The 26,578-nt window shown below is 41.8% G+C and overlaps 2 protein-coding genes across 4 annotated transcripts in view; both read right to left on the bottom strand.

Moving 5' to 3' along the window:
* The window catches only part of spock1 (SPARC (osteonectin), cwcv and kazal like domains proteoglycan 1), a 106,790-nt gene that overhangs the window by 50,919 nt on the left and 29,293 nt on the right, over positions 1–26,578 (bottom strand). For all 3 annotated transcript variants that reach the window (XM_085133943.1, XM_085133933.1, XM_085133929.1), the window contains exon 3: positions 876–921. In XM_085133943.1, the coding sequence (XP_084990069.1) occupies positions 876–921 (46 nt within the window). The remainder of the gene's footprint in view (positions 1–875; positions 922–26,578) is intronic.
* Positions 18,399–26,403, bottom strand: LOC146524607 (uncharacterized). The gene is made up of 3 exons (XM_085135071.1): positions 26,032–26,403; positions 24,500–25,947; positions 18,399–18,471 (listed from the first exon to the last, which is right to left on the bottom strand). Exons 1-3 carry the CDS (start codon positions 26,401–26,403, stop codon positions 18,399–18,401), a joined length of 1,893 nt encoding a protein of 630 aa, XP_084991197.1.

Raw genomic sequence — 26,578 nt, forward strand, 5'->3', positions numbered from 1 at the left:
TCCTTTTATTGGGGTGCTGTTGACAAAACACAGTGTTTAATTTAGTTTCTTTTAAAGCTCATCAGATGACAGCAAAGTGGAGATTTGACCACAGCGCCACATTTGATAAAAAACAAACACAAAAAAATCAGCACAAACACCTCATACCAGCTGTAAAGCAGGGCTTGTTTTGCTGCTAAAGGACCTGGACACCTTCCAGCCACTAAGTGGACCATGAACTACTCTGTATCCCAAAGTATTCTAGAGTCAGATGTGATGCTGTTTGTCTGAGAGCTAAACCTACGCAGGTCCAAATTGGGTCATGCAGCAGGACCGTGATCCCAAGCAGAACAATAAATCTACAAGATAATGGCTGAAAAATTCCTCTACAATGATGAGAGGGAATAATAAAGTTATACAAAAGATGATTATTGGGTAGTTAAAGGTAGGTATTCATAGGTAGTGTCATGGGTTGGACTACATAGAATTAAAAACTATGAAAACTGCTTTTGGACATGACTGTATGTGTGCTAAAAGAAGGTTAAATATACTATACTGCATTTTAGCACAAATATACTACTTGCAATAGCTTCAATTTGAGGACTATGCACTTTTTATATCTGTTGAATTTGACAAAATCTGACAAATCTCTCCCAGTACTCCCAGTATTTAATGTTTCTTAGACTTTCTGATTGGCTTACTTGGATTATTAGACACATAATACGGTATACGGTAAAAGGTACAGCATCAGGCATCATTTACTAGTTTAAAAAAATGACTAAGAACTCAACTTAGAACTCAAAACAGCAGTGGAGTTTTCCATTTTTACCCGTAGTTTCACATACAGCTTACAGTAATACAAACATTTATAGTAACACAAAAAAAGCAAAACTCACCTTGATCGAGAGACTTTGCAGGTGCCCAGCTTTTGAAGTAGTCATCCTGAGTGGAAACACAACAGAAGCGATTGGGTTATGAAAAAAACTAAACATGTGAAGAGTGGACAGATTATTTTATTGAACAGAAAGTGACAAACCAAATACTAAATGTCACTACTGAGAAATCCTGTTTCCATTCTACTCTGTTTTTTTGTTCGTCTCTTTGTTGATTTCAATAGAACATATGTACAGTATGAGCTTGTTCGGATAATAAAATAGGGCACAAATGTAAATAGAAACTTGCAGCAGGAACACTCGAGCGTAAAGAAGGTTATATGCTCCAAAGAGCAAACAAAGCAGCATAACATTTAACAGCCATTATGAATTAACACTGGTCAAATATGACTTTCATGACTCTATTTGAACAAGTCTTTGTTCACTACAGTTTTGTTTAGAGTTAAAGGGAAAGCTTCATGAACTGAACATATTCAAATAAAAAAAAAATAACTGGCTTCATTCAGTTAAGTTGATAAGGGATTTGGATTTTTTAATGCTATTTGATACATTGGTTCAATTAAGAGCAGATTTCAAGTTCAAGTTTAAATTTTATTTCCTGCCTTGTTAGAGACATCTTCTGCTGTGTAGAGCAATTAAAGTAATAAGCCCACTGTGGGTAGAGTGATGACTTTGTTAGTGTCATGTAATGTGTTTTACGTAAGTAAAAAATAAACAAAGAATGGTCTGACATATAGATGAAAGGAAAAAGTGGTATAAGTGGTGTCCTTTTGGAGTAGCCACTTGTAGAAAAAGCAGCAGATTTGCATTTAAAACATCTGATCTGTTAAGCATAAACGGATATTTGTACTTGATTGAACTTTCGTAAACACTTTATGCTTTAACATACACTATAACGGCTTACAACACACTAAAACGTTTGTGTTATTAGGGTTTTAAGGAAATTTTGGGGTTTGTTTTTTTTATAATTGAAGGCATTTTTCAATTATTTAGATTTACCAACATTTTAGTTTATTATAACAGTTTTATTACCAAGACACCATGTGTGGGTACCTAAAGGAAGAGCTGTAGTTGACCCCTCCTGTCAGATTCAGTTTATATTTAATAATAAAGATAATAATATTACATAAAGTACTAATACACACACATATATGCACGCAGAGGTGTGTAGTGGTGGTGTCTTCTAAATGATTTCCCTGGGTGAACCATATGTGTGTCAGCAGGAAGTGAGCCTGTGTCAGTGACATTTGTGAACCTGCTGGGTGTGAAAACAGGATCTCTATCTCCTGTGTTATTGAGTTATAGGGAGAGCGAGGGAGAGTGAGTATAAAAGTGAGAGAGACTAAATTAGTATCAGTAATATGGAACAGTCCAGTGAAAATGGACAGTTGACCCACTCATACAGTCCTTGTTCTATAAATGACAACTGTCAAAATTTGAGCCAACGCAGAAGTTTGAAATCAGGAGATGAAACCTAATTAGTCTCTCCCTTAGGCGCTTACTTAAATCATGTCCTCACATCATTTTCTTTCATTTATTTTATGTCCACATCTCCTGCTCTGTTTCAGCATTATTAGTGTCTTCACCGTTGAGCAGCTTTCCCGTTCATTGGACAGTGATACAACCTCAACCACACTGCTAAACCAGACCAGTCATTCAGTCAGACATGCACAGATATTTCCAGGTTCTAAATAAAAAAAACACTGCACACAATAAATAAATATAGATACACAACCATGCACATGCATAGTTAAATTTAACTTTCTTTTTGGATGCTACTATTATGATTATTTTTTTTCAAAATAACTAGTAGTTTTTATTTATTTATGGAGTGCGTAACTATGACCTTTGCCAACATTTTTGGGATGAACACAGACAGCCCACATAACCCAGCCTCAGTAATGCAAAGTCAGGTTAATTCAGTTTACTTCATTGAAACATAGTAAGCTTGCTTGAGACTGTGAAACCTACAAGCACAACAGCAGAATTTTAATATGCTGGACTATAACATACTATGCCTGACTAGCCACCTAACCTGCTGTGCAATTAAATCAGCAACACCTATCCAGGAGTTTGTAAGTGCACTAAAACTTTACTAAAGAACTACAATGTGTTTCAAAATAATGACAGTTACAAAAACAATGACTCTACTTACCTCTGCTTCCTTTAGATGATTGCAGAGGACAGAAAGGAATAGAGGGGAGGGAGAAGAAAAGAAAGGTCAGTGATAATGGCACAGTATGCTATGTCTATCAGATGTATTACAACCCTGTATTACTCATTCTGAATACTGAGTTGAACTCTAGAGTTTCATTTAATACAAATCTGAAGGTGGTGGAATACCCAAGGACCCGCACACTTGCACCAGCGCTCGCAGCATTATGAGATAGCCTTATTTGATGTGGCATGTAATTTGAAACACATTGAGGCCAAATTGTACACGCAGAGTAACAGGGCAGCATAAGGGAAAGGAGAGAAGAAAGACAGAGGGAGAGGCACGGAATTTGCGCAGAAGAAAGCAGCAAATTATTTATTTTATTTACAAATGCCAAAATGCCATATGAAAAAAAGAGAGAAAAGGAGGGCATGTAAAATTTTCAGGGACAGAGACTAAACAAAAGGTTTACTGTTTTAATCTGGATCTAATCTGTAGATGAAAAATGTCCATTAACTAATTGATGCTGTAGCTAAATCCAGTCCCAACTGAGAGGAAAAACAGCTAAAGTGACATGCAAAAACAACAGCAGCAGCAGCTTTGAAATGCAGTGGAATCTGTAAAAATCAGGGTGGTCCAAGAAATAATATGTAACCATCTCAGTGTAACAATAATAGCTTCATAATTATATTCATGGGACACTGACTTTTAATAGGCTTTATGTAATCTCTATGGATGCTATCCTTTGGGTAAATGGGTGCAATCTTCTGGGATTTAAGAGTAGTCATAAGATCTTGTAAGGCAAGTTCTTGGTGAATATGATGACGTTAAGACAGAAACAAGTGGGGTAAGTGGTCTGGTGAACAAACTAAGCCAAAGGCTAGATGGGTCGTCCTCTATTTTCTTTCTTTCACTAAACTCAATTTGGCCTGCTGTGATGGGAACCGAACGCACAGGAGACGACGAGCTGCTTGCTTTTCTTTTGATTCTTCTAACAACATTTTTGAGTGGAGTGAGACTTCTGGTCAGGGAAAAACATAGGAGGTAGTCAGTAGACTTAAGGGTCGGTACGCAAGCTGCTCTCTGACTAACAGCAGTCATTGAGCAGCAAAATAATGTATTATGATCAAATGAAGATTGCTTTCATGTTTTGTTGGCTGCCTGTGTTAACAATGCTGTTGAGGGGCTAGTTTTCTCACACGCAGAGCCCATTCTTGCTGGACATATCTTAATGCACTGAAACAGATGGTCAGCTAGATTAAATCCTTATAGACATTTAGTTCAGATGAACAAAAATTTTGAAAGCGATTGAAAAAGTTTATTTTTAAATCCCTTCTTTCTCCTAAGACAGGGATGTCCAAAAATAAGGACCAGGAGCGAGAACGAGCTCGAAAAGAGTCAAATCCAACACTTTGGAAAACATGAAGGAGGAGTAGATTTTGGACTTTGCATCATTTACATCTTAACTTTTTTTAATTAATAAACTTAATTTTAACATGTAATTTCACACATTTATTTCTTACAATTTAAGAGTTATAATTCTTTGATTTACTATAGCAGCATTTCTTTATCATGTATCATGCACTTTTTTACATATCTCAGGGATTAAATGTGTAGTTAAACATAAATTGAACATCTTTACACTGGTCTGGCCCATTTAAGGTCGAAGTGGGCTGTATCTCGACCATGATGTAAAATGAGTTTGACATCCCTGCCCTAAGATCACTTAAAGTGGTCTGGAAAACATAAAAAATGTAGTTATTTTGACTTTTCTTCAAATAATCCAGAAGCTAACTTGTCATCTGTAATAAATAACCTGATTAAACTTCAAGACATTTTCTTATTTTTGTTAAAGTCACAGTATTTTCTCTTTTCTTAAACCTGTGTACAAAAAAATCACACAAACACCATGATGGATTATAGCGCCTCTTTACATTGGGTTATTTACAGTCAGTAACACTAATGGTTTTCATTTGTTTTTCTGCAGCTTTGGTAGAACCACTATATTTGTTTTCTGTACCATCTACAATTTGGAACTCCTCTATATTTTCTAGTGAGACAAATTTTACCTGTGGCTAAAAAAAACAAAAAACAAACAAAAGTTCACACCAGATAAGAGCGTTAACTGTATCCAACAGAGGACAGCAGCTGAGCTGCTGTTGCCCGAGAAGAGCCTCCACTGTTTTCTAGCTGGTGTCACTTAAGGTTCACTGTGTTGCTACTAGCTCTCTTATTATTCAGCTTCAGTCACAGTGATGACCTTTCCTTGCCCAAGACCCCCATTAATATTTTATTGTGCTCATCTCAAAAGCATTAACTGGCTGTTTAGCTCACTGCGACACTGCCCCAATGTCATTCAAACCCTTTAAAGTGATTACAAGGACATAAAACTGTGTCGTTATTATCATATCGTCTTTGTTGGAGGTGATGGTGGAACTTTCAGGAGCGAGTGTCATGAAAAAACCTGTTAACCATGTTGTGTCCAAACTTGTGAACACTGCAGAAGCTCTGACACACACATATACGCACACGCTCACACAAAATATCTGTGTAATTAAGTCTTTTTTGAGGTGTTCAATTAAAAATCAATTTAAAAATGTAGCATAACAGCTGTCACTGAAAATTGGATTCTTTTATTATACACCTGTTCATATTACAGTTTATTTACCACCTCTATTTTAATTATGGTTAACTGACTACATGATTTTGTGCAAACACGTTCAAATTGCAGTGAGTAGTTTCATTAAGCTTAGGAGCTAGAGGATACATTAAAATGTAGCAGCAGTGCTTTAACTGTCTTCCCAGGGAAAGACAAGGGGCACCATGCCAATGAGGCAATGCAATGGATATAGTGAAAACAACAAATTAGGATATTGTAGGTAATACATTTATATGTATGACTGTGCTGTTTATTCTGGGTCTCATCTCTAAGTCAGATTTCAGTCAGGAATATGTTTGTTTTTTTTTTGCATATATTACGTACTGAAAGTTTCTAGTACCTCATTTTGAATGTACAGTACTAACTGGAGTACTTTGAGAAATCAAGGTGGCATATAAACACTTTAATGCATGAAAAGTGGGATATTTGTCAGTTAGTCACAGTGTAAATTGCTGCAGAACTGCAGTTTAACAAGTCTCTCAACAGGATTGTGGAGGCAAAAGAAATTCCCCTGGCAGTTCACCCCATCTGACCCTTGACTTAGAGGAGACTTTTATGGGATAGCTGTTAGGTATTCAAATGAAAAACATAATATTATAAAGGGGTCACAGCTAAAATGTACTGAGCTCTGCTGACTCTGCTATAAAATATTCAAGCTTAGTATGATACATGGTGCAACAGGAGAAACACAGTGAAGCAAAGACAACAATAACAACAATAAAAAATGGGATTGTGAACATGCTCATATAAAAGTTAAAGGCTGAGAATTGTTTCACCAGTGTGACACCAGATTTTTATTCTCATTCTTTGCCAATGTCATTTCTATTTTATTAGTTATTGTACAATCATGAAGTAATTGTGGGCTGCTGACTTTTGTATTGCCATGGTACCTCAATGTTTATTCTACACGAGGATGTCACATTCATTTACAATCAAATTGGGCTGTATGCACCCCAATTTGATCCATACAAGCTGACTAAGTATAGCCATTGCATAGCAACCTAGAAAACCTTTTTTTATTTAAGTATACTTTATGAAAGTCTTCATATTCAATAAAACCACATTGCTGCAAAAGCAATCCGTCTTTTACGCTCGACATATACTGTTTAACTACTTTTAGACAGTCTGACATTATCAATCAACGGAACTTGGACTACGAGCAGACAGTAGACATAAAACAGGATGCCTCCAGCACCAAAAATCTTGTTCTTCGTCTACAGAATCGATATTCAATTCAATTCAATTCAATTTTATTTATATAGCGCCAAATCACAACAAATGTCGCCTCAAGGCCCTTCATAGATACAGAGAAAAGCCCAACAATCATATGTCCTCTGTTGGATACAGTTAACGCTCTTATCTGGTGTGAACTTTTGTTTGTTTTTTGTTTTTTTTAGCCACAGGTAAAATTTGTCTCACTAGAAAATATAGAGGAGTTCCAAATTGTAGATGGTACAGAAAACAAATATAGTGGTTCTACCAAAGCTGCAGAAAAACAAATGAAAACCATTAGTGTTACTGACTGTAAATAACCCAATGTGATATATGCACAGCGCTGTGAAAAAGTATATACCCCCCTTCCTCATTACTTTTTCACCTTATTACGTTGGGCAATTACTTTTTCACAGATGGCCTGCTAGGTTTGGGTTATTTTTTCCTCTTAATAATTAAAATCACGGTTTAAAAACTCCATTTTGTATTTACTTGGATTATATTTTTGTAATAATAAAATTAGTTTGATCACCTGAAACATGTAAGAGCCACAAATATGGAAAAAACTGACAAAATCTGGTAGGAGGCAAATACTTTTTCACAGCACTGTATATGAAGATGCAACTTAAAACACAAAGTGCAAAAACTGACTAAGTAAATAAAAGCTGTCTTTTCATTTGTTAGGCTCTGACAGATTATCCAGTGAGCCAGACTGAATCCTTTGGTGAGCCAGTTGTAAAGCGCCCTGTAGGCTATCGGTGTGAGGGGGAACTATTAAAGCTACAAAAACAGTGCTTTTGGTCTGCTTCTAAGGAAGATCTGAAATAGTCTTTCACTGTTATGATGACCTCACAGTCAGTCTAGTAGGACTTCACCAGGTCAGCTCATTTTCTTTTTCTCAGTTTAATGTGATGTGCCTGATATTATCTGATAGGAGGTCCCTTAGGAAGTCTGTGACAAGAAAAGGGACAGAAGGAACCAAAGTGGGAATGGTTTCAGCCCGATTAGCTTCTCTCAGCAGAAGTAACCTTCTCTGAAAAGTGTGTGTTTTGTGTGAGTGTGTATGTGTGTGTATATGCCTATTCTCACAAGCGGGTAATAGTGAATTTGTGCAAACACTCACATTAACATTAAAATGGGCAATGCCAAGCCTGGAGTGCTGACTGAAGATGTCATAATCAGGGGATGAGGATGCAAATCTGGCCTCTCAGTGGAAACTAAACAGCATTAAAAATTTACTGTGTACTTTATGCATTTTATTCATGGCTCTGGAACCTTGCCGAATTCCCATCCTCCCACCCTCATCTTTTTCCCCATAGTCTCTAATTCTCCCCCTCCTCATCTTCCTTTCCCTCTCCACCAAGTCTCTGCTCTTTTCCTTAGGCAACATTCTACTTAGAGACGAGGACTGATCTGGGATCTGATCAGTGCCTTGTGAAGCTGATATATGAGCTTTGTGAACAGATAGCACAGAGCAGCGAGTGGATTTCAGGGATACACTGCGTCAGATTACTGTACTGCAGGAATGAAGAATGCTCAATAGAGGCAGCAGATTTGCTTTACAAAAATTTTAGATACTACATGCTCACATTTGGAAACGCAACACATTGATTTAGAGTGAAGAGCTGTGCAACCGATAAGCCTGTTCACACTGAAATCTTGCAGTTATTAGAACAAAAGTATTTAACATTTCAATCAAGTCAATCAAACCATTTTACAATTCTCCAAACTATACAAATGTATCAACAAAACAAATTAAAAAAACAAACAAACTAATCTCTGCATTTAAAATGTTAAATGACCTTCCATTAACAATTTATATCACCTCAAGTGGATTTAAAGCCATACAACTGAAAATAAAATGATTATAAGGGCTTATGAAGCCTTCTGGGTCATTATCACAACAGTGATGAATTAATATGAAAACTAATTAGCTGTAACACACTTAACAAACTACTTGGATTAAAAGTTTTAAAATGGAGCCCAACCAATACAAGCATTTTAGTGACATGAGCAAATTCTAAACTGACTGCACCACTACTTCTGCCGCAGGATGGGTCATTATGAACACATTTAGGTAAGTTTTGCAACTTATTTGTAGCTGGGACAGCTAGCAAGAGACTGTGTGCTGGCTGGAGCACTGTTAGTGCTCTGTTCAAAATATAAATTTGAGAATTCAAAGAGATTAATCAAAAAGAGACTGTCTTGATCATACAAGTTTGACTCCAGTTTAACCTTTTTTAGACTCCATATCGATATTTTCAGCAGGGCAGCAAAGTGAGAAGGTCGTGGGTTTTTAACCCTGGAGAACCCATGGGGTCAAATTTGACCCCATGGTTTCCCTAGTAAACCAACGGGGTCGGATCTTACCCCATGGGTTCTCCAGGGTTAAATCCAGCCTGGGGCCCTTCTGTGTGGTGTTTGCATGAAATTGACCATAACGGTGAATGTTGTCTGTCTCTATGTGTTAGGTCTGCAACAGATAGACAGTCTGTTTCAGCTCGGTTGGGCTCTATCCCCCACCTGACCCCTATAGCAATGACCAACTGGATGAGCAAAGGAAAATCAAAGGATAAATAGATTTTAGCACGTTATGAAGCATATTATATACCTTCTCAAAATTTCTGACAAAGCTTGTTAAATAGTTTTTTTTTCTTAACAGGCAATAGTAGCCTCCACAAGTGAGAACCCTTGTTTGCATATCCATTCAACCCGTATTTCTTCGTAATGGAGCTATGAAATGGACGATGCGAGAAAATGAAGATATAATCAGCAGAAGAGGAACAAAAAAATGTACTGGGCAAATTGAGGATTTAAAGCACATGCAGGAAGAGAAAATATGAAGGCAATTATGAGATGCCTTGCAGGAGGAGAGCAGGAGAGGAAGCAGAATAGGCGACGAGGACTAAAGAAGAAAGACGACGAGATGAGAAATGGACAGACAGGGAAGAGGGAAAAGGTTTGGAGCACAGAGTGAGAAGGCAACGCAGTGAGAGGCAAAAAAGAAAGAGAAGAACAGAGAGGAGGGTTTGCTTTCCTGTAGCAAAGGTCCACCGGAGTCGATCCAGTATTTGAGTCTCTAGCCTTAAGATTGACAGGCAGCATCTCATTCATATGAACACATGGATAACACTGAATATTACATGTGCTGCTCAGAAGATGATGGAGGAGGATACCCCACATGCACACACACGCACACACATAGACGCACACACACACACACCTGCCTTTATATTATTGTATGGTAGTCAGCCTTTATTGCCTCTCTTTCTCTCTCACTCCCTGTTTTGCACCCACGCGCGCACACACAACTCATCTAAAATAAACATGGCTTCATCATTAGAACAATGATTTCTGTCCAGCCTGTAAAATTATGTAAGACCTGACCTACCAGTGATAACATGTGCATTCACAGCAAGTCCAGCTCCTCTAAACTGAGACAAACAACTTCTTTTCTCTCTGCATGCTTCCCTTCTCCCTTTGGCTTTCTATTTTTACAGCTTCCCTCATTCATCAACTCTCTTCCTCTCCGCTCTTGTGCTATTTTTTTATACTGCTGAGCACTATCCCCTTCAGATCCAGAACTGAACAATATGGCTGGAAGCCGACATCAAAAATCTGCTTCCTCTTCATTCTGTCCTTTCTTTTCACGTTAATGAGAGGAAAACCTCACTGAGCAGTGTGTTATTCAAAATATCTTGCCATCTTCTCTGCAGATTTATCTCCTCCTCCAACAGCCCCCCCCCCCCCCCCCCCCCCCGAAAAGCTTCATTCCATTTTCTCCCCATATTTTCTTTCAGTTTCAGGATATTGAACATGAAAAGGATTCAATTATGATAGAAGAAGTGGAAAATGGAAAGAGAGGAGTCAGTTTAACAAAAAAAGCATTGAGCACTGAGTAGAGTGAGAGGAATAAGAGGACAATTAGTTTGAAGTAACAACGGAAATAAAGGCAAAAGGTGGATGATGGAGCCCTGTGGAAGAGCACTCTTTGCACATACCTGCTGACAGCAACCAGAACAGAGTGACAAGCACGGAACACAGTGGCAGAAAGGATGATTGTTGAGAGAAAAAGGGTTGCTTTGGATGTAGGAAAATAACTGTCTATTAGGAAACAAAAAACGACCACACATAAAAACAAAAAAATCTTTGAAAAATGTTCTTCTGTATGTACGCTCGCACTCACTTTAAAAAACGTGCACATTCATAAATCCAAAATGTATCCTATTTGATGCCAAAAAAAGTTGAAACAAATTTGATCGGAGGATATGCTAAAGGCTGTAACTGCATTCTCTGTCAGAACGAGTTTGTACAAAATGCTGTTGAAACTAATCAGAGAGCAGAAACAGTTTTAGCTGCACCCGGAGGCCTCACTCGAAGGCAGGGAGAAACAAAATCTGAGAGTAGCTGTTCACAAATGGGGAATAGAGCTGCACATTTTCTAACAGTCTTTCCTCGCAGTGATTATTACTGCTGTTTACGCCTAGTATCAGATTCTATTTATGTGATATTCTCACTGTAGTTCTGGTAGACTCAGTATTTTGAATACTTAGGCTTGCGTTAAATAGTACACTGAGCTATTTTCCTGCTATGACTGTAAAAAGATAATGGAAGGAATGTAACATAAGTCCAGCTGGAGCTGGAGCACCTTTATCTCTTGCTATTTAGCATTGTCATGCAAAATTAGATCAATTCAATAAGGAGAGATCATTTTGAAGAATTGAACATGATTTGTTCAGATAGCGAAATTAATCAATATATTTGACGATTAGACTCTGATGACCCGTCATGGCAGAACAGAATCCCGGCAGTAATACGATTTAGGACAAGGACCCCCTGGAGTCTAGACGCTGGTGCTAGTGAAGATGGATACTGAGGCTTGGATGGAGCTTCGAATGACTTGGGTGAGGCAGAGGTGGGGAGGAGGTGGGTTGCATGAATGAGAGTATGAAAGGGAGAATGGTGGAGAGCATGGATTTAAACCACATGGGGTAGAGGCTGATTGGCTCAAAGAAGGGAGGCGAGAAGATGATTGGATGTCAGTATTGAGTTTTACAGCGTGGGAAAGTGGAAGGGATGAAAGAACGGGCTAACAGGCGAGCACCCAGAAAGCAGGCACCACAGATCCTTATTTAATTTAAACATAAGCTTCGTTTGGCTCAAACGCCACCTTCTTGTCATTTTTGTGTCTTTCACACAAAAAAAATGTCCCATCTTGTAGAGAAGATGAGTTAAATTCAGCAAATCATTTTCCTTATTGATTATTTTGTGATACTCGTAGCTAGGATAGGCTCCAGCCTCTTTACAACCCTGAACTGGATAAGTTGCAGAAAAATTATTGGTTAGACGGATGGAATCCACAATTTTGTATTGTTTCTCTTCAAAATCTAAAAGTTTTAAAAACTGCCATAATTTCCTTGTGGTGATGTATTTGTTTCTATACAATGTTTAGAATATAAAATGGAATAAAGGAGCTGTTCTGAGATTTGACAAAGAGGAATGAGCAAGACATTTTTCACCACTAAATCTCTTTAGCAATAATCGTTTAATTTCATTTCGGTGCTGTTTGATATTATATTTTTTCAGTCGTGTCTACTTATGTCTGGTACAGAATGTGCCAACTTTGAAAGCTTTGTGAAGAAAAAAACAGGTATTTGTGCGTCCCCATCACTAAGTTTGTAAGAGGACAAACAAGTGACTGCCCAAAAAATTGAAAAATTGGCCGTCAGTAAGTGACAAAGATAAAAGGAGAAAGGCTGAGCCTGAGTTTTGTGTTAAACACAATGACAGAGGAGTCTAAATGACTTTGCTGTGATTCAGAGATTTTCTCCACATGCCTAGCTAAGTGTCATGCCATGAACTGTTTCCATGTCACAGCAGCCAGCATGTAAACCACAGGCATCGAGGTCGACATAGATCTAAGTCTAGGTTGGTCTAAGTGGAGGGGAGATACAAGCTAGTGGACACAGTTCAATAAATAATAAATAAGACAGCATGTTAGTAAATTAGCCTGACACTACCACAGATCTGCTGTCCTTCATTTTCAGAGGAAGCAGGCAACACAGAGGCATTAAGGGACTTGTTGTTTCAACAAGCCAGCGAGTATGTCAGTACAGATTGTTTTCAGTGAAGGTCAGAGGTGCACAGATCGATAGGCTGGTGACCAAAATCTTTAATTTTTCCATCACAGATTGTGTAAGCTCTTAACTTTAGTGCTTACAAAGAAAGGAAAACACAATTGGCAAGTCAGGCTTTTGAAAAACTGAATTGCAATCGGTCCCTAACTTGTGTGGTTCTTTGATTTTTCTTATCTATGAAGTGAGCTCCACTAGTGAGCGTACAGCCATAAGCTAGATGATGATGATGAATTACTTCCTCTGCCGCGGTCTGCCATGCTTCCATAACCTCTTCTTGGTGTGAAAAAACAAAGCAGTAGCTGTATTTTTCTTCAGCTGCTGGATGAAATTCTCTTAACACTTTGCTGTGATCGTTTCGGTTTAATTTTTCAGTGTTTTACAGACTGACAGGGAAGACAGCAGAGTAATGCTCGCTCTTATTTGGTTTCTACTAGAAAGCTTCAATTTGTAACATTAGCGTGAGCGTGTTGTAATAAAAAGCCATAGTGGCAGTAACTGACGCCATACATTTGCACTGATGGGCTTCGAAAAGGTTCCAAAGTAAAAGATTCAAAAGGTTACAGCTGTCGTAATGAAGTGATATGGCAACTCTGTTTTTCACTCTCAAAGAGAGCTAGTGCCATAAAGGGAGATCTATTCAGTCTCACAGCGAAAATGTGTAAAATAAATCGAGGAAATTATGCAAAGAAAAAATAGAGAGTGAAAGGGACCATGATAGGAGGCTTACATCTGTGTGTTTTGGGCATTTCATGTTCCAGCTCAAGTTCACACGCAGCATTCAAATACGCTGATTCAAATTCAGTCAGCTAACTTCATGTACAAAACTATCCAATCTTTTTTAAACACCATCCCATCTGACAGAATCCCTCAGCTCCTGATGGTATCCCACAGTGATAGCGCAGCAGTGGCATAGGGCCAAGTGTTAAGCCAATCATACACAAACCCTCTTATCTGTCTGCTCCACTGAGGAAACAAGGGAAGAGTTCAGGAGGATGGAGAGATAAATGCCCTTTCTTTACTCCAAGTACATTACTCTGCTCTGTTTAATCCCTTTCTCTTCTTCCTCAGTTCTACTCTGTAAGTTTGCAGAGTTTCCTCCTCCCTTAAGATGTTCGAGCAGTACCGAACCAGTCAGAGGATCGCTGTGCTCATCTTCTACTTTCCTTCGTTCCCCATCTTTTTCTCATTTGCCTTCATTCTGACACTTGCTGTCTTTTTTACTGTTTTATACTGTGTGTTCACAGAGTAAACGCCAGGAGAAAGTTCAAAGGAAGCCCATGGGAAGGAGCGCTTACATCTCACTGCGTGCGGCTGTTTATGTGTACGTCTTTGTGCAGATACTCACCTGTCTCTGAGGCTTTGCCAAACTAAACGCAAGTCAAATAGCCTACATGCAGACAAAGCCTCCACGCAGGGCCCCAGACAAATTCCCACAATGTTTTGAAGTTTGCTGCATGGGAACAGAAAATATCTGTTGGTTCAGCACTTTGTTAAAATAATAAAAAAAATCTGCAATATTTACCCTTTGGGTTTTCCTAAGGGTCAGCCAAATTATTTTTACAGTAAACACTGCATAGGCACTTTTAAATAAGAATTATTAATGCTATACATCCCCCACTTTAACAGTCAAAGCACAAGGGTTGTGGGGTTTTTTAGGGCTTATGTGGATTTCATGAACACAAAGTCTGATACTTTTGCAGCATGAACAAAAATCTTGTTGTTAATGCTGAATATAAATATGCAAGGCAGATTTTTGTACACAAAGTAGTAGTGGAAGGGCACATAGTATTTTTCTCAGCATATAACTGAGCTCCTTGGTCTGCAAAACACATTTCACAGAGCCCTAAACTATGCCACAATGCGTTTTGTTTAATTCTTCAAATTTCAAACTAAGCCCTTTATCACTATGGCAACAATAAAAATCAAACATAAAACCGGCTTCATTTGTGCATGTGCAAATTTTAAAATATTGCGAGACAGTTTGTTCTGTTCAAGTAAATACCATTCCCACTAAAGTTCCCACTGACATTTTTACTAAATACCACATTCATCATATTTATCACCGCTGAGTGCGTCCTGTACAGGAAACAACACTGCCAAAAAACGGGACACTCATCTTTACCAATAGATTTCTTATCTGTGCAGAATGTTTTTAAAACAGCACTGCTGCTGCTCGAGGTAAGGAAGATGGGCTTCAAGCAGGACAGCACTTTGGAAAACTATTGCACTCCTTTGCTTTTATATCAAAACGCAACTGAAAAAACAGCAGTGTGCCTTATGTCTGATCAAAGTTAGCAGCAAAGAATACCAGGACTACTCACTGACACCCCCACCATCTCACACAACACAGCTCTACGACTCCCAGCAGCCAGGAGCTAATTTCACACAGTCTCACGGGAACTGAAAAGGCTTACTCAGGAACAGAATCAGTGAGGGAAACAAAGAGAGAAGAGGAAAAGGTGCTGATGTGGGAAAATGAGAAGGAGAACGGATTGGAAAGGGGAATGCAGGATAAAAACCACGGAAAAGGTTGAGCGGAGAAGAGCGGCGCGGGGAGAGATGAAGCAAACACAGTAGCCGATTTAAGATGTTGTAGCAGATAATGGCAACTTGAGGTTTGCTCGAGCTGACAGACGTCTTTATCTCAATAAGCGCGTTCCTTCAAAACGAAAGCTTGCGCAAACAATGCACTCGATCCTTTCATATTTGAGGATAAATACATCACTTATTGTTCTGTCAACACTTTCGAATGCTCCTTTCCATCATGTTTTTTGTTAGAGTACTGCTTAGTTTGTGAAAACAGTTTAGTTCTTTAGATTATACCAGTGTGTTGGGCATTGCTTAAAATCTGGTATACAGTAAGAGCACCTCAAAAATAATGACACACAATCTACAGCTTACTGCCAAAGCTAACAAAATACCAGTGAATGTAACTGTTATTAAACGTATGCATTTATTATTGATTAGTTGATTGGTATAATCAAATAATACCACAACATCACCAGGTCAATTAATTCAAAATTAAACCACAAATATTATAACTGCACAAAGACACAAATAAAAATGAAATCGAAACTTGGAACCAACATGCGAAATCTGAACAAATCCCAAAAAACTCAATGTCAAAAACCCAGGATCATGGCAGTACCTACAGCAGCTGTGGGCACACTATGGTGGCACACTATACCACATAATGACATTCAGCAATTTAAATTTTTTTTTGTTCAAAAATTCCTAATTTGACTAAAAATAAAATAAAATAAATCAAAGATAAACAATTATTAATCCAACTGAAGTACAGCTATATCAGTGAAGTTCTTCTGTCTGCAAGTCCTTCACAGAGTGATTCAGCTAACAGCCATGTCTTTGGACACTGGGAAGAAGCCACTGTGATCTTCCACACATTTGAGCAGGCGGTTCAAACAAACTTGCTGTAACAGTGCTAACAATTACGGCACTGTGTCGCCCATATTCCGGTATTTAGTTTTGATGTTTTTAAAATTATTGCAGACATTCTTATATTTAAACAGCAGCAAGCTTGCGAAAACATTTTGCCAAGTGCACCAACCCACTGTACAGAACACAATGCTACCCCTTGTTTTTATTTATTTAAAAAAATACCGATTCCTACCATTAGTTGGAGAAAAACGAGATGACTGGTCTTTCTCTAGATTTACTGTGACACAGTTATTTTGCATATTGGAACAGTGTGTACAGGACTAACCATTGTCTTCTTAGAAAGGAGGACAACAACCGCTATTATGTGAATTCTCTCTGCGAGCAAACAACACGTCCCTAACAAGACCACATGGGGATTGGTCCTTCCACCTGGACGATCTGTGCACTGACTGACGTTCTCACACCTCTGCAGGAGTGATATAATAATCCTCCTAATATTATGATATTCTGTCAGACCCCAAATGATGCACAACTGTATCGGGTAGGGACATATTACTGTAACTCCAATCAGAGGCACATCTGAGACGACATATAGGGAAGTCTCTCTTCTTTATTCTGACTTAACAAAAGTAAAATCAGATTTAATGAGCCCTCCTGGGAGAAGTGTTCTCTTTCAGCTTTCACCATTTGATGGAAGACTTATTTTCCCTTTATAGGTAAGACAAGGATTTTCAGCAGTAAATTCATGGATCAGCTTATACCAAATCCTAAAACACTTTTTATTTCCCTCTAAATACTTAACTTAAATAACTTAAAAGCACTCATACTGCTAAACTCAACACAAAATGTGTCCCATTAAACATCTCATTCTTGACGCTGATGCATATGTCAGCAGAAAACAGTGCTAGCTTGCAAGCACTCACCAAGGTTTGGAGATCAATCACCTTTCTCCTGTGCACCATGCTATATGAGATGTCTAACACACAAGGAAAACACAGGCTGTTTGTGTCACTCCATCTCTGAGGCACATGCTAAATTTACACCAGTGTCCTATTGCTGTTGTTGCCTTAAGGGGCAACTGGGACCTGTTTCCTGCAAGTTGCAACATGCAAAAAGAGATCTTTTTCTCTCCTGTTAATTTGGTACTTTTACGCCATTAAAAGAAAAATCACATGTGACTCGCGCATGACCATGGGAGAGGATTTTGGAATTTGTCAATTTGCAACTATCGGAAGGAAACAATTGTTAAAGGCTCCATTTGCAGTCTATGTGGAGCCTAATTAGTGCAAACTAATCACGATCTTAAGTAGGGATGGGTATTGATAAGATTTTCACGATTCCGATTCCAGTTTCGATTCTGTTTAACGATTCGATTCTCTTATCGATTCTTTTTAAAAAAGGAGAACACTAAGGTCGATTAGCTTAGAACTTTGTTTTATATCTTCTCTTTGAACAAGATAGAAATTTAGGAGTTACAAACCCAACAGTGAGATCTTAAGAGATCCAGCCTATGGCTCTTCAATGGGGTGTCACAGGGTCCCGAAGAAAAAAAATTGTAAATGTAAAATAATAAAATAAATATTCTTCTGTAGCAATAGCAAAGTATAACATAAATTATTCTGTAGCAATTACACAAGAATATCCAGTAATGTCCCTGCCTACAATTAAACACATTCACTTACCGAATGTCGGGGGCATCTGCTGTTCTCAACAAGAACCGGTTTTTGATACCCATCCCTAATCTTAAGAGATACTCACTGTTGTTAGAACACAAGTCTACAAACCCAGTTTTACCTTGAGCCATCATAGCTATCCAATCAATCTGAATCCACTGGACCTGCTGTTAACACCACTACAGGAAATCAGCCTTTTGCTACCAGCTAAATCAAGATCAATCCTCAGTAATCAAGAATACTGAGGATACAGAAATCCCTGAATGTTGGCTTTTCTTTTTAAAATCTGTGTTATGCAAATCGAAGCTTAGTGGCCAGTTTGGTGATTGGTTCTTTGAAGGGCGCCTTCTCATGTGACTGGTTCCTTCCGGATGGCATATGAAAGCTTTAAGTAATAGAAATGTGGTGTCTGTGTTTGCTCTTTAACGAACACAGTCGTGCTCTAAATGTTTGCAACTGCACTGTTGTATTTCAGAAATTTATAACTGTGCTAAGCTCTCTCCAGCTGGCAGGTTAATAACTGCCCAGTACTCTAATCTGAAAATTCATGTCGCAATTCTTCAGCCATTTGCAATGTTAATTATACCGAATTGTACATGCCCTTTAAAACGGTGATGGGGAACTTACTAGCATGACTCAAACATCTTATTTCACTCTCTCTCTTCTCAGTTCTGAACCACAATATGAGTGTAGTCGCTCGTCTTTGAGCCGGGCTCCAGAGGAGGTGCTTTTACACGCGCTATCAACTTGAATCTTACCAGCTGCTCCCTGGAAAACCTCATATTTCAACATGCGGCAGCAAAGAAGTTCAGTGGCTTATTCTCCATTTTATATCCACTTAGATTGGCCAAGGCAGCCTTAATGCTTCTATTAAAATCCTTCTTTCTCACTGTGTAATTACAAGATCAGTATAATTAGAGCGAAAACATGAGAGTCATGCTTAAGATACTGAGACGATAGCGAGGCTTGAAGAAATCCCCTCGCTTAAAGCAGTGACTCCTCAGAGGAAACCTGAGCGGATCTTTACATTCATATGCTTAATGCTCTTTGCAATTGCTCTGGCTGAGAAGGGTGGAAAGAACACCGACATACCTCACACACTCTTCCTGCCATGCTGTTGAAACAGATTTAGTAAGGGTGATGGAGGAGCTTAATAACATTTCTAGAAGCCCTGCTGTAAATGCAGATTTGTTTTGGCTGAAGCACTCTGAGGCAGGAGCCGTTCTGTGAGGTCCTATGTGTTTAGAGAGCTGCTGTGAATAACGAACGAGATCTACATCATTCACCTAGACAGGCGGCCCTTCTGTCATTCAAAACGAGGACTGAAACGTGCTGTGTAGACCTGTCAGGTGTGCTATCAGCAGATACTCAGTCAAATAAAATCCACAAAGAATGTGTGATGAGCTAGTCTTTGTTTAGTCTTTTTTATTGGGACAATTCTATGTTTTTTTGCCACTAAAGAAAGAAGAAAACACTGACAGGCACATTTCCACAGCTACTCATCACTGCTGTCATTTAGTTATTCTCCTTTCCCTTCCCTTCTGGAAAGCCAACTGAGAAATCCATCCCCCACCAAAAAATGCGTCTATTTATCATTTCATCTATTCTTCCTCAAATTCCTCCTTAATTGCTGTTAAATGAGATTTGAGCTTCTGCATACAGAGGCAGCATTTACTGTTATTTATCCTTTGTTTTCCCTGACTGTGCTTTCATTTCCTCCACAAATTACTGTTCTGATTACATGCCTTAACCTCTGCCTATGTGTTTGTTGGCGTGAGCATATAAATCCTATCTAAGAGGAGTGCGCTTGCAGTTATTCACACCCAATTCACAAAGAATCATGTGTGAAACAAGAGGAATATTTTCCGTAAGGGAGCTGCTGTTTTCTGATTATTTCTCGCTCTCTTTTCTCTCAACACCCCTCCCCAGGTGCCCCGTCTTTGGCTTTTTCTATTTCTGAATCTCTCCCTCTGCACAGGACAGTAAGCAAGAACATGCCACTTTGGAATAAGGAAATAGGACATTCTTCAGACTATAAATCAAACGTTAAATTCGCAAGCAATGAAATGCACCCTTAATTAATTTAACAGTTCTGCTTGTTTCATTGCTTGAGCACGGATGACGGTTTTTACTGTTAGGATTTACCTGCAATTGTCTCTTGTGGCTTCAGATGCTACAGCGGTCTCACTTTAAACGTATATTAAAAAATAAAGGCAAAACAACAATAATTCAAGTTAATGTTTTTTCTTCTACCTAATAATAAAGCAGGTGAGCTGTTGAGGATGATTATTGTTATTTTTTTCCGCACCTAATCACTGACTAAATTGAAACCCTACACAGATTTACATCTCCCACTTGCCCGTAGTAGTTAAAACTAGCGGTTTTCTTCTGCAGACAGCAAATTCCAATCAAAACGAGCTACGGGCGATAAATGAATGTACCAGAGACACAGCCACTGTCAATAAGGAGTGTAATCACAAACACAATCATCATCATCACAACAGTAGTGATCAACAAAGTCGGCATCATAATCATAAAGCTGACAGGGATGCTAATCAAAAAGCTGATAGTAGAGTGGAAAAGTAATTGGAATGAATGTGACGGTATTTATCTCCAATTTAAAGCTGGATGGATTTTTTTTCCCTTGACTTTCAAGACTTTCAAATGTGACGGTATCACTGGAGCCCATGTTCCACGTGTGTGAATACTGTAAATATAAAAAGGACAAAAATATGCATGCTTGTGCAGCAGTGAAAGAAAATTGTGTAAATTAAAAGGTTGCAGAGGGGAGAGAATAAAGGAGGAATATAATACTGAAAAGAATGGTGAATAAATTATTGCTAAGAGAAAGCCAGGTAGAGAGTTGGAGGTTAAAGGTGAGGGTATCAGTGTTTTCATACACGATTTTTTATTATGGGAAAAAAGGTTGCGTGTATTTAGAATTAGATGTAGAGCCTTTTCGGGAATATTATGTTTTTGTTCCTGCAAGCGCTTTTTATGCAATTTTTGCAAAGCTTTATGTGGAAGGAAACCGTGACGTAGGACAAGCTGATGGCATAAGATGTAAGTACAACTCCTCCGGTTTTATATGCAAAACAAATTATTGCGCTAGCTTACGCGGTTCCGGTTCTACAGGGATTTAAAAATAGTTACGCAAAACGGAGTGTGCCCGCTCTGACTGGCTTTAAAGGGTTAAACCGTTAAAAATAGTCTTGCAAGTTGTTCCAAATGTATCATGTCATGTGAACTGCTGTCTTGTCATCGGGTATTTAAAGAGTGGCTGTGGCCGCAGTTCTTCACCAGATTACCGTGTCCGCTACAATGGTAACTTGGCCTAACTTAACGCTGTTTAAATCCTGTTTGTTCCAGTGACAACTAACTTCAGTCTCTCTGCCATCTTTACAGTGTTTCTCAAAGATTTCACCAGCTGTCAAGTTAATCATTCTGCCTCTGGAGAAAATGAGCCAATATGAGTCAATATCTCCAGATGCTTCACCTGCAATATCTACTTATCTCAGGATATCGATGCCCACTCCTCAGCCTATACAGGTATACTGTATGCTAGAGTTTGGGATAAATGCTTCCCTAAAGACAGATAATACAAAGCACACAAACTGTAGCAACTAGCTGTAAAATAAACTAGTCCAGAACAGAGCACTTCCTTCCATTACTTTCCCATTTCCTTTTGTTGCTGTGACCATTTTTTTGCTTGGATTCAGTTTGCTCTAAGTTTCCTTTGTAATGACAAGACATTGAGGACAGAAAACTGGAAACCTATTGTTGGAATTGCACTCATTTTTACAGTCATCTCAGTACTTTGATCATCGATTTGGCCAAAGGGATAGTTCATTAAATGAGAAGGTTTTCTTGTGCTCCTTGACCTTAAATGAAAGGAGAAAAAAAAGTTTTATTAGTTTATTGATTTTTTTAAAAAAAATAAATAAAGTTTAAGCGTATTATGCACAGGTTTTACTGGTCAGGCCTGTTGAGATTAAATTGGGCTTCATTTCAGGAGCTAAAATGAGTCTGACACTTCTGCTTCATAGTTTTTTAATGTGGCGATTACCATGTGTATGAGATTACATTACCACCACATTTTTCCAATGAGCAGCTGAGTGTGGGCCAATATTTTTTTTTTCCATTTGTGCTGACAACTCTCTGTCCTATAAGGTGGAATCTCAGCCCGTCTGGGTGACATTTTGAGCTGAGCTGGATGCTTCCCAACACCTGAATCTCAGCCTGCGCTGCCAAAACTGAGCTGCTATTTTCCCATGTGAGTCTTATCTCCTTGAAGACCTTTCCATCAGCACTGACAACATGACAGTGAGTCCTGGCCAGACTGCCAAGTGTGATGTTACCCAACCCACAGCTGACATATCTAAGCTCTTATCATCTTGGATCTTGACTACTGTAACCCTCCACTAGCTGGGCTGCCAAAACTGTCACTTCAACCACATTCATAAGTCAAAGGTTCAGCATGCCTGTGCTTTAGTCTCAATAAATGTGGAACCCAGTGTGCAAGTGTAAAGCACAATCCACTTCTAAGATGAAAACAATAACTCAACAGATCCTCAACAATTTAGAAAACAAGACTTGACAACAGAGGTTAAAGTTCACACAGTGACTCTAGGTTTGCTGTACAAATTGAAAATACTGAACAATTCAATGCCACAGACAAAAAAAATGTGTCACGGCTGGCGGGGTGAGCCGTGTGGTGTGGAGGAAAAGGAGGACCCAAAATGCAGACAGCCGATATGGTGATATGAGTGAGGGTTTTTATTACAGTGCACAAATAACAGAACTGAGGGCAGGACAGAATATAAACCTAAACTGGGTGAGCTAAATAACAAACCTGAGATCATACGAACGGGGTGAGAGGCAGAGAGACACAGACGAGGAACAGACACCATGAAACACAGACGAGCTGACGAGGAGCACAGGCAGACACGCACTATAAATACACACACCAGGTAACTAGGAAATGGCAGACAGGCGGGGACACAGCTGGAACCAATGGACATAACGAGATACAAACCTACAAAGTAAAACAGGAAACACACAGACTGTTTTACACAACCAACTGGGGACATGAACAGAGTACCGAGGGAGACGCAGGTAGGGAAGATAAACACAACCAAACCCCAACCACCAATACAAAAACAGAATAAACTAGAAAATACTTATAACAAACTCAAAGCGCTGGGTCACCGACCCAGGACCATGACAGTACCCCCCCCTCCAAGGGCTGGCTCCAGACAGCCCAAAACAAAAACAGACGACAACCCAGGGCGGGCGGCGGGGGACCAGGACGGAGGGACCACAACCAAACAAAAAACAAGCTCCAGAGGCCAAACGAATTGTCCAAAACACAACACGGACTGGAGTTCCTGAACAGGGTCCCAAAACATAGTTCAGGAGGCCGGCCCGGAGGCCGACAACTCAGGTCCAAAAGCCGACCGCGCGGAAGGCAGCGGTGGCGAAGTGGAAACAGTTCAGGAGGCCGACCGTGCACACGGCAGCGGCGGCGAAGTGGAAACAGTTCAGGAGGCCGACCGTGCACACGGCAGCGAAGTGGAAACAGTTCAGGAGGCCGACCGTGCACGCGGCAGCGGCGGCGACGGGGAAACAGGTCAGGCGGCCGACCGTGCGGACAGCAACGGCGTCGACGGGGAAACAGGTCAGGCGGCCGACCGTGCGGACAGCAACGGCGGCGACGACACAAGTCCGGAGGCCGGCCGCACGGAAGGTAGCGGCGGCCTTTGGGAGGTCGTCCATATCGACGATGACGCCCAACAAGCGGCCTGGCAGATGACCGCCGATGTCGAGGCGGCAGTTTGGGACCTGAAGGCTGCGTGGCCTTCGCAGCACCAGACGAGACGGAAGCTGAAGCTGGACCAGACGAGGCGGAAGCTGAAGCTGGACCAGGCGAGGCGGATGCAGAGGCTGGACCAGGCGAGGCGGATGCAGAGGCTGGACCAGGCGAGGAGGATGCAGAGGCTGGACCAGGCGAGGAGGATGCAGAGGCTGGACCAGGCGAGGAGGATGCAGAGGCTGGACCAGGCGAGGAGGATGCAGAGGCTGGACCAGGCGACGACGAAGCCGGAGCTGGACCAGGCGACGGCGTGGGTGAAGCCGGAGCTGGACCAGGCGACGGCGTGGGTGAAGCCGGAGCTGGACCAGGCGACGGCGTGGGTGAAGCCGAGGCTGCAGCTGGCGAGGATGAAGACACGGAGGAGGCTGCAGCTGGCGAGGATGAAGACACGGAGGTGGCTGCAGCTGGCGAGGATGAAGACACGGAGGTGGCTGCAGCTGGCGAGGACGAAGACACGGAGGTGGCTGCAGCTGGCGAGGACGAAGACACGGAGGTGGCTGCAGCTGGCGAGGACGAAGACACGGAGGTGGCTGCAGCTGGCGAGGACGAAGACACGGAGGTGGCTGCAGCTGGCGAGGACGAAGACACGGAGGCTGCAGCTGGCGAGGACGAAGACACGGAGGCTGCAGCTGGCGAGGACGAAGCCGCTGATGCTGCCGGCGGTGTGGATGAAGCGGCAGCCGGCGAGGATGATGAGGCTGCAGCTGGCGAGGATGAAGCCGCTGATGCTGCCGGCGGTGTGGATGAAGCGGCAGCCGGCGAGGATGATGAGGCTGCAGCTGGCGGCTGGACGGGCTCCTCGGGCCCTCCAGCTGACGAGGCAGAAGACTGGACGGGCTCCTCGGGCCCTCCAGCTGACGAGGCAGGAAGCTGGCTGGGTTCTCCTGAACCTCCAGCTGACAAGTCTTGGGGCTGGACGGGCTCCTCGGGCCCTCCAGCGGACGAGACAGGCGGCTGGACGGGCTCCTCGGGCCCTCCAGCGGACGGGACAGGCGGCTGGACGGGCTCCTCGGGCCCTCCAGCGGACGGGACAGGCGGCTGGACGGGCTCCTCGGGCCCTCCAGCGAGAACAGTCTCGGGACCAGCGGGCACAGGGGCCCCTGGCGGGCGCAGAACAGAACCAGCAGGCGCACGGGCCTCTGGCAGGAACAAATCAGAACCAGCAGGCGCACGGGCCTCTGGCAGGAACAGATCAGAACCAGCAGGCGCACGGGCCTCTGGCAAACACAAAGCTGACTGCAGCTGCACCGAGCATTGACTCAGCTCAGGCAGCGACAGCCGGGTGCAGTCCTCAGCTGGGTTCTTAGCCTCCAGGGGTCCAGAGTCAGCTGAGGGCTGTAATTTAACCTCTGGTGAGGCCCTGGAGCAAGTAACAGTCTCTAAACTAGCCAGCTGTTGAGGAACAATTGCCTTTTTAACATGTTTGTCTCTCTGCAAAAAATACGTACTAGAAAAAGAGTCCAAAACGGGGGGCACAGACGCAGCTTCCCGTACAGAGGGAGTCGGTGAAGATGGCATAGATGACTGGGCTAGTGGGGATACCGGGGGCCGAGCTGAATGCTGCTGTGCAGCTAAACGAGCTTGCGGCTGTGCAGCTAAACGAGCTTGCGGCTGTGCAGCTAAACGAGCTTGCGGCTGTGCAGCTAAACGAGCTTGCGGCTGTGCAGCTAAACGAGCTAGCGGCTGTGCAGCCAACTGAGCTTCAGGAAACACAATCTTATTAACGACAGTTGCAGGCGAGCCAGGGAAAACACCATTATCCTCACTGGCAGCACAGAAAACGGCCCCAGAATAAACAGTCCTTAAATTTGAAAGCTCGTGATTATTGTCTTTTCCACTCACCACAGCCTGCAGTGCTATAGTCCTAATATCCAGCTGTGGGGTGACGCGCCGACGGTGCGATCGTCGCCTCCTCCCGGCGGACGGCTCCAGCGGGCCGGGCACAACCTCCGGCGGGCCGGGCACAACCTCCGGCGGGCCGGGCACAACCTCCGGCGGGCCGGGCACAACCTCCGGCGGGCCGGGCACAACCTCCGGCGGGCCGGGCACAACCTCCGGCGGGCCGGGCACAACCTCCGGCGGGCCGGGAAAAACCTCCGGCGGGCCGGGAAAAACCTCCGGCGGGCCGGGAAAAACCTCCGGCGGGAGAAGCTGACGTGGCTGTTCCGGGGCGGCCGTAGTTCGCTGCTGCTGGACAAAGTCTGTGGATTCCCGAGCTTGCACCACCTCCCGGGCTTTACGCAGGTTGCGAATTAAGTCCGAAAATCCCCTGACCTGGTGGAGATAGGGATTTCCATCCAGAATAGCCTCAATGGCATTTATCCCCACAACCTTCGCTTGTGCGTTGGAGGTGTGGGTTACCCAGTCCACCAGGCGTTGGATGCGTGCGAGGTCGCTCTCCCCGGACAAAGCTGCTGGATCCATCTTGTGGTCGGCTCGTACTGTCACGGCTGGCGGGGTGAGCCGTGTGGTGTGGAGGAAAAGGAGGACCCAAAATGCAGACAGCCGATATGGTGATATGAGTGAGGGTTTTTATTACAGTGCACAAATAACAGAACTGAGGGCAGGACAGAACATAAACCTAAACTGGGTGAGCTAA

Source organism: Neolamprologus multifasciatus, chromosome 2, assembly GCF_963576455.1.
Source record: "Neolamprologus multifasciatus chromosome 2, fNeoMul1.2, whole genome shotgun sequence".
NCBI lineage: Eukaryota > Metazoa > Chordata > Actinopteri > Cichliformes > Cichlidae > Neolamprologus > Neolamprologus multifasciatus.